A 7,966-nucleotide genomic window follows, 5' to 3' on the forward strand; every position below is an offset into this window, starting at 1 on the left:
GTTTAACAATCCTGTGAGAGCGTTATGATTTATTTATCTTTAAACAAGGAACTTCTCTTTTCTGTGTGACAGTTAGCAGTATAAATGGTGTGTGGATGAAGATGTTCTCTTTAAGCCAAGTTTTACCTTGAATTACCCTACACCGAGACTCACATCAGCTCTATTTAAACATTAAAACTTTTGTTCCCACAGGATGTTCACTAGATGGCCAACAGTATGTGGACACCAAAGCACCTATTTGAGATCTCTGAACATCTCATTCAGAAACAGTGGGTGTTAATATGCTGCTGTAACAGATGATATAGAAAAATGCCTTCTCACCCCAGTTTGGTGTCAAATGCTGTCAAATTTAACAATTTAATTTGGATTATTTAAAAAAAAATAATGTGTTAAAAAACAGAAAATTAACACATATAATTTAATGAGCTGTTACCACAAGATTTGGGAGCCTGACTGCAGGGTTGTTTTTTTCCTCCCATTCAGCCACAAGAGTATTAGTGAGGTCAACCACTAATGTTGGGCAGTAAGGCTTGGCTCGCTTTCAGTTTTCCAGTTCATCTGAAAGGTGTTAGATAGGAGTGAGGCAGAGCTCTGGGGCCTTGGCTAAATCATGAAAAACAACCCCAGACCAAAAGTATACAAAAGTATGTCCACTTACTTCCATAGAGTTTTTTTTAAATTATGGTTCACACAGAGTACATAGTGCTCTAATAAACTTCCTGGGAAGATGGTGTCCTGGTGCACCAGTGCTCTAATACTTTGTGACCTTTATGACCTTTTGTTTCTATGTTTCCAGTCACTCTCTACTGTATATAATAATATAATAAAAAGTTAAAATGCCCCAAAATAAAAACAATTGCTGGGAAGCTGATGCTGGCTGCAGCCCAATTTGTGTGAGGACAGTACTGTAGCCTCCATTTGACTTTAATAAAGCAAAATTCTCACTGCAAGCCAATTTGAAATGCCAGGGTCAGCATATGTGGGAGCATACTGTATAAAATCACATCTTGGCAGTGAATGCGGGCAGAATCCATTATCCACATGGAGACTAACAAAGAAAATAATGTCAGCCTCACAGAATGACATGTGTGCTCCCCTACGACGGCCCCTTGCTACAGCATCACTGCCTGTGGGCAGACAACCTGCTGTCTTCTCCAGCCACATGCCACCCCCGCCTACTCACAGTGCCTATCTTCTGTCTCTCCGCTGCCTGTGCCTTCACACCCAGAGTAAAAGGCCCGAAACCCCCAGCCTGCAGGCCTCACACTGCTTATGCGGATCAAAGACTGAGAGCCTTGGGGTTTCTCTGTTATAGACGTGTGCCAGATCATACACCGGCCAAACAAATGCACACCCCCATCCCCATTACATCTTTAAAAAACTCCCCCAGTCTCTGCCCACTCCTTTGCCTCTTACCAAAGCACTTCCCAGCTGCTGTGATTTGAATATGAGGGCCCCTCCGAAGAAAAGAGGGCATCTGGCACACGCCTTAGAGGCTTAGAAAAAAAAAAGAGTTAAACTGCCCCTGTCATGGAAATGTTCTGAAACAAGATTAAGGCTCTTTAAAAAGGCAAAGAGGTAAAATGGACACAATCCCTTCAATAAGTTTAGACAAAAAAACATCACGAAGAGACACCTGGATAACGTCAATATCCACACAATGAATGGTTGCTTGGAGTGGACATACAATGTTGAGAGCTTTGCTTTACAAATTGCTTTCGTGAGTAAAGGTCAGTACAGAAAATCATATTTCTTTAGTTTGAAATTAAGGACATGTCAGTGGTAATTGCGTAATCACTCTCTAAAGGATGCTTTCAGATCAGATTTATTAGGCTACCTGCCCCCATCTGGGTATGACCGCTAATTAACATACAGTTGCTGCGTTCACAGGAGAAGGTCTTTTTCTGTCGTCATTGGTTTCAATGGAATTAATTCATTACACTCTGAGAACAGTAAATGTCCAAGGAAGAAATTTTATTGGGCCTATTGATTGTATTTCTGTGACACTTGCTACTATTAAAACATTGAATAGATAGCTATAGACCTTTTTCACAGCAGCCATTTTGACGTAAAATAGTACAGAGGGGTTGCCAATGATACTAACTGGTTCCAGTGAGCCAATATACTCAACAGCAGCACCCTGACTCTGTTTGAGCTGACCCGTGGTTGTACTATTGCATGTCAAAATGACTGCTGTCTGTTAAATAGGTCTCAAGGGAAGGTAAGTCACAATGAATTCAATAAAAATGCATGAAACCTTCTGCTAAATGTTGACTATAACAGCACAAATGTGTTATTTAATCTTATAATGTCTTATAAAATCAGTAAAATATCAAATTGCATTCAGACGAGGGAGCAGAGAGGGCGGGTTGAGAAGCGGTCGTGACTTGATGTGGAGTGTTAGGAAGCAGAGGGTGAAGAAAGTAAACAAACATCTGACCCCCTGTAAGGAGATGTAATCTATGGATGCAATGTTAATTTTATATGTGAATTAAAGGCCCAGTGTGTAACATTTTAGGAGATTATATTGGCAGAAATGGAATATAATATTCATGCTATACGTCACAGGTCACCTTCCAAGGAGTTTGTCATGTTTAACCACCATAGCCCTGAAGGGACAAACCAAATAGTGGCTCTAGATAGGTCCTTGGTGTTTTTTGCGTGTTACACACTTCAGTCTGTTCTCTTTCCCAGGTCGTAAAATACAGACGTGAGAGGTGCTCTGTTAGTTGCAATCTGCAACTTCACTGCTAGATGCCACTAAATCCTAACCACTGGACCTTTAAGTCTACAGAAAGTCAGAAGAACTTTTATCATAAGCTATTCTACATAAAGTGGAATTTGCCCTCCTCAGTGGTCCCTTGTCCATCCTACACAGCTGCATAGTGGTTGATAGATGATAGGGATGCAATGCCTTGCATAAGTACACTTGAACAGTTTGGTCCTGAGTTTACAGACCATTTATATAGCAGCACTCAACTTGGTCTACTATATTTTTGTGTGTGTGTGAATCCCTTGTAACTTTGTGTTTTAAAAAAGTGCTGTATAAACAAAGCTTTATTTACACTTACTTGGCGCTTAATGAATCAGAATCAGAATCAGGTTTATTGTCAAGGTGGTTTTCATGTACAAAGAATTTATATATATATCTGTTTTTATTTAAATGAAAAGAGCTGTACAGTATTTGAAACAAAGAGGATGGAATGTGCAAAACATTAACCAATGAATGTTCAGAGTAATGAATATGTGCAATGTGCATCCAAAAAGATACATTTTAATAATAATGAGTGTTCTGCAGACATGAATGCAGAATGTCTGTGTTCTGCAGACATGAATGCCTCACATTCTATGTAATTAAACCTAATAAATATGTATATAACAAAAGATGCTATTGAGTTGCACAATGGGAATCATAGCATTCAGAGTTTTTGGAGCTTGACCTAATCTAGGGACTAAAGGTAAGGATAATTGGACTCTCCTGCATTCATTTGGACCGTTCCTTGTTTAATCCCACTCTTTGAAATCCTCCAGCCTTATGGAAGTGCAAGACTAAATCACTGGAGTGCGTCTTTAATATGTAGCATGTACCCTGGCTTAGTTCAGGAAATGAAATTGAACCCATGACTTTTTCTCTTCCTTTGGTAAGCCTCGCATCCTCCGTCCCTGAAGCTGAAAGAAGTAATGAAGACTTGCAAAAAACTGCATGAAGTTACACTTTATTACCTTTCATTGAACCTATGGGGATCACAGTGCAGTTAATCATAAACTAATCTTTGCTGTGTGAGTAGATTTTTTTTATGATACCAAAAAAAAAAAAAAAGCCACACAGAGAAGTTTACATAGTATTGCTCGCAGGAGATCCTCACGTGGTGCAAAGTGACTCAGCACAGAAATATGTGTCTTTAAACAGAGTGTTGATGAAACTCTAGATAAGAATCACATTTTTGTCATTGTGAGTGGGAGCAGCTGTTGAACTTCAACTTGTGATTTTCCTGTTGCACATGTTTGCTTTCATCTAGGCATTGTGTTAAGTGAGGAGTTTTGAGAGGGATTCAAATGGCTTTTGACATGCAGCACTTGACACGACTGATTAATGTGCGAGCAAAGGCCACAAGGTGTTAAAGAAATTAAGATTACTCTGCATTAAGTGCCATATGAATGTCAATAACATACCGGAATGACCTGACTTCCTTTAGTATTTACTCAACCAGTGTTCGATGTGAATAAATTAATGGAAACAGACGACTCCCACACAAATGTGTCATCGGTTTATTTTTTGCTGAGCGAGAGGTTCCCCCTACATATGTTCCTCCTCCCTGTGAGCTCGGTGGACATCCTCTCCCCACGGCCAAGGTAACACCGAGGAATCAGCACAGTGAGAGTTCAGCGGGGTCAACAAGTGGGTGTGGAATGCAAGTGTTTCCCACACGGTGTACCTCGACACACACAAGCCCTGAGAAAACATGTGTCCGGCCTCAGCGTAGCACACTGGAATTTCCATGAGGTCTGCATGGACATTTTAGTCCAAAGGGCCACAGTGTCTGAGGAGCCGTTGGGTTTTCAAACACTCTGAAGAGCAGGACAACTGGTAGAGCAGGTACTTAAATGTACCACACAGAGTTTTTAAACCGCTTTTGACCAAAGGGGCCACCAGAATCAACAAACAAGTTCCTTTAAGTAAGAGAACAAATACAACAACATAAAAAAAAAAGTAAAAAGTCTTGCAATCTAAGCCCATATGTACAGAAGTATTATCAGCTAAATGTATTTTAAGTATCGAAAGTAAAAGTACTTAATTGTATAAGTACTTTTTAGATAATTGTCCCTGTGACTGAATTTTGATACAAAAAAATAAATAAATCAAAATATATGAAGCAGGACCAGAGATATCTTGTTTACTCCATACATTCTCCCTCAATGTAAAACATTACCCATAATGCAATCCAACCATCTACAGTTCAGTCGTAGATTTGGTTTTGTTATGCTAGTAGCAGCTAATGTAGTCTCAAGCAGAGATGAGGATCGGGCTCTTTCTAACTCCACACCTGTTCATGCACAACACTGCTTATTATGTTTTTCATGCAGATGTAGTTGGTAGCTGTCATATAAATATAGTGGAGTAACAACATAAATGTATTTAGTGCAGCATAAAGTCACGTAAAATGTAAAAACTCAAAAGTGCACTTAAATATAAATGGACAGCTATTTTCCACCACTGCAGGGCAGAGTGGGCGAGCTAAGAGAAGAGATTTCTGTGGCTAAAATGCGGAAATGTTGCCTTACACACACACACACACACAAACACACATAGACGATGTACCCCACTGAGGCCAAGCTGTGGATGGAAAAAGAGCTCCCCATGTGAACCACACCGTGTTTCCTATGTACCTCTTACGGCAGAGCGGATCTACCACAACACTGTCAGAACACATCAGCTGCTGGAGCCTTGATGGTTTCCACACTCGGGCTCTCCCAGTGGCGCCCTGGAGAGACACCACAAGCCTGTTGCTTTAGTCCTGCTCCCTGCAGCCCATTCAGCCTGCCATGGGTCTCGGTACGTTGGAGAGGGCTCCCTAACACAATATCCCCCTCGGCTTAATCTGGGGGAAGAATGATGACGCGCATTATGCATTATCTACGGTGGCGTTTGGGAGAATGGACAAAAATAACAACGAGGGGTCACGCGGGACAATGTTAAAAGTTTTTTTTTAATGAAAGGCTGATTTGTTGTAGCTGGAGCAGAAAAGGCCTGGAGCCCTCAAGCTACAGCTTCTATGAGAATTATAATATCCTCAGAGCGGGACTGGGTGACCCCATTGGATGCTATGGAGAGCCTCACATTAATCTATAATGTCTTCTGTCTACTAGGTGGCTACAATATGTGTCATGTCATCACTATATTCTCCGTTCACAGCGGTATGTGGCTTGCCAACAGAGTGAAAGTATTCTTGGTTGTCACCTGCTCTTTAGAAGTGAATATGTGTTGAAGTGTGCGCTGAATGGCTGTCAGGGTCAGAGCAGGAATGCAATGACAACAGCACGAGAGAGAGACAGAGAGAGAGAGGGAGAGAGAGAGAGAGAGAGAGGAGACAGAGAGAGAGAGAGAGAGAGAGAGAGAGAGAGAGAGAAAGAGAGAGAGAGACAGAGAGGACATTAACATGTGATCCATCACCGAAGAACTTTAAATGATAATCTGAGGACTCTGTCAGTGTCTTTCACCTTGAGGACTTTGGGCTGCAGACGACAGGGGCATGCTGGGAGCTGGTTGAGGGCGGAGGTCACATCAGGTGTCTCCACGGCAGCTAACGAGCTGCAGAGCGCCTTCACTGATTGGACGAGACGCTCCACGTGCAGCGGTAGCTCCACCTTAAGAGAACCCGAAAGGGTTTATTTTTAAGGATCTTAGTAGGAAACATTACAGACAGTGGAGTGTGTGTGTGTGTGTGTGTGTGTGTGTGTGTTACCTCTGACAGCAGGAAGGACTCGGCCTCATTATGGAACGTATCCAACAGCAGAGTCAGAGCCTCCCTGATCAGATAGACATTATTATTATTATTATTATTATTATTATTATTATTATTGTGAGGAGGTACAGGCCCCGCCCCCTCACCTGGTGACGGTCTGTTTGATTGGACGCTCCTGCAGCAGGATGCTGTGGTTCATGGTGGACGACGTCTCATCGTCTTCTTTCTGTTATTAGCGGCACAAAATGTTTCTTCTTCTGCACAATAATCCTGTACCACACAAATCTCACATCTACAATATAAATAACAAGTAATCAATAATAATAAGATATAAATCAATAATATTTTTTGTGTGTTCAGACCGTGCGGGCAAGCTCTGTGTTGATGGCAGATCTCTTGGTCAGAAACAATCGGACGTCCCAGTCGAACTTCAGACACTGCTGGACAAACTCCAGACCGGCCAAAGTCTGAGAGCTGACAGACAGACAGACACAGACAGACAGACAGAAGAACAGACAGACAGACAGACAGAGAGAGCAGACAGACAGACAGACAGACAGAGAGACAGACAGAGAGACAGACAGACAACAGACAGACAGACAAAGACAGACAGAGAGACAACATGAGAGACAACAGACAGGAGACAGAGAGACAACAGACAACAGACAGCAGAGAACAGAAGACAACAGAAAGAGAGACAGACAGACAGAGACAGACAGACAGCAGAGAAGAGACAGACAACAGACAAGACAAGAGACAGAAGAGACAGAGAGACAGAACAGACAGACAGGAGAACCAGTGACAGACAGATCCACTGTCAGTCCCCAGCTCCAGCAGCTGTGAATGATATGCAGAAGAGCTGCTGTACAACCGCTCTGGACAGACAGCGGTGGAGAGCCTCCATAAATTAGAAACATTGCACCAAGTAACTGATAAGAGTTTGTTTTTTTACAGGAAACAAAACAATTGGATTTAAATATAAAAACAATAAAATGAATTTGAGTTTTGTGAATGTTCTGAAGACATTGTTAAATTAAGGTTACAGCACAGGGGTCTTAAGGGTTAAAATATTACATTTTGAATTTACCTGGACCTACAGAGAGTTACATATCTGTGGGTCACCCAACCAGTTGAAGGTCTTTACTGTTGAGGAACTCATCTGTCCCGCAGACCTTGAAGGCAGTATGTCACATCCATTATCCAACATCCTGACGTAGCACAGAGTCTATAGATCAAGCAGGTCCACATACGAGCCTCCAAAACAACAGAGTACAGCTTAAACTAAGATTATAATAACTATATTATATTTCAGGTCATTAGTGACCTTCCTACAGGCTCCTTTCTTTGACTTTTATTGTGAATCACTGGCATGCAGTCACTTTCCTGTCTTACCTGGTCACAGTAAGGTAGAGGCTCTCTGAAGTGCTCGCGATTATGGTGACCTTCCACGCTGACCCCCAGACCCTATGCAAGCTCCTCCTGACCAACTCGGAGACCACACG

At 41.9% G+C, this 7,966-nt stretch overlaps 1 protein-coding gene across 1 annotated transcript; it reads right to left on the minus strand.

Annotated features, from left to right (window-relative positions):
- Window positions 1-6,153: 6,153 nt before the first annotated feature.
- LOC118341858 (phosphatidylinositol 4-phosphate 3-kinase C2 domain-containing subunit beta-like) lies at window positions 6,154-7,648 on the minus strand. The gene is made up of 5 exons (XM_035680259.1): window positions 7,609-7,648; window positions 6,827-6,938; window positions 6,611-6,690; window positions 6,465-6,528; window positions 6,154-6,366 (listed from the first exon to the last, which is right to left on the minus strand). Exons 3-5 carry the CDS (start codon window positions 6,661-6,663, stop codon window positions 6,169-6,171), a joined length of 315 nt encoding a protein of 104 aa, XP_035536152.1. The 5' UTR covers window positions 6,664-6,690; window positions 6,827-6,938; window positions 7,609-7,648; the 3' UTR covers window positions 6,154-6,168.
- Window positions 7,649-7,966: the final 318 nt, after the last annotated feature.

Source organism: Morone saxatilis, unplaced genomic scaffold (assembly GCF_004916995.1).
Source record: "Morone saxatilis isolate NCDOM2014 unplaced genomic scaffold, NCSU_SB_2.0 Contig8, whole genome shotgun sequence".
Lineage (NCBI taxonomy): Eukaryota > Metazoa > Chordata > Actinopteri > Moronidae > Morone > Morone saxatilis.

What these genes read in the sequence shown, in the direction of transcription:
- LOC118341858 (XM_035680259.1), bottom strand. Translation starts at nt 6,663, where the DNA reads ATGAACCACAGCATCCTGCTGCAGGAGCGTCCAATCAAACAGACCGTC. An exon ending in ATCAAACAGACCGTCACCAG is followed by an intron (nt 6,529 to 6,610) that starts GTGAGGGGGCGG and finishes CTATCTGATCAG; the next exon opens with GGAGGCTCTGACTCTGCTGT. An exon ending in AGTCCTTCCTGCTGTCAGAG is followed by an intron (nt 6,367 to 6,464) that starts GTAACACACACA and finishes GGTTCTCTTAAG; the next exon opens with GTGGAGCTACCGCTGCACGT.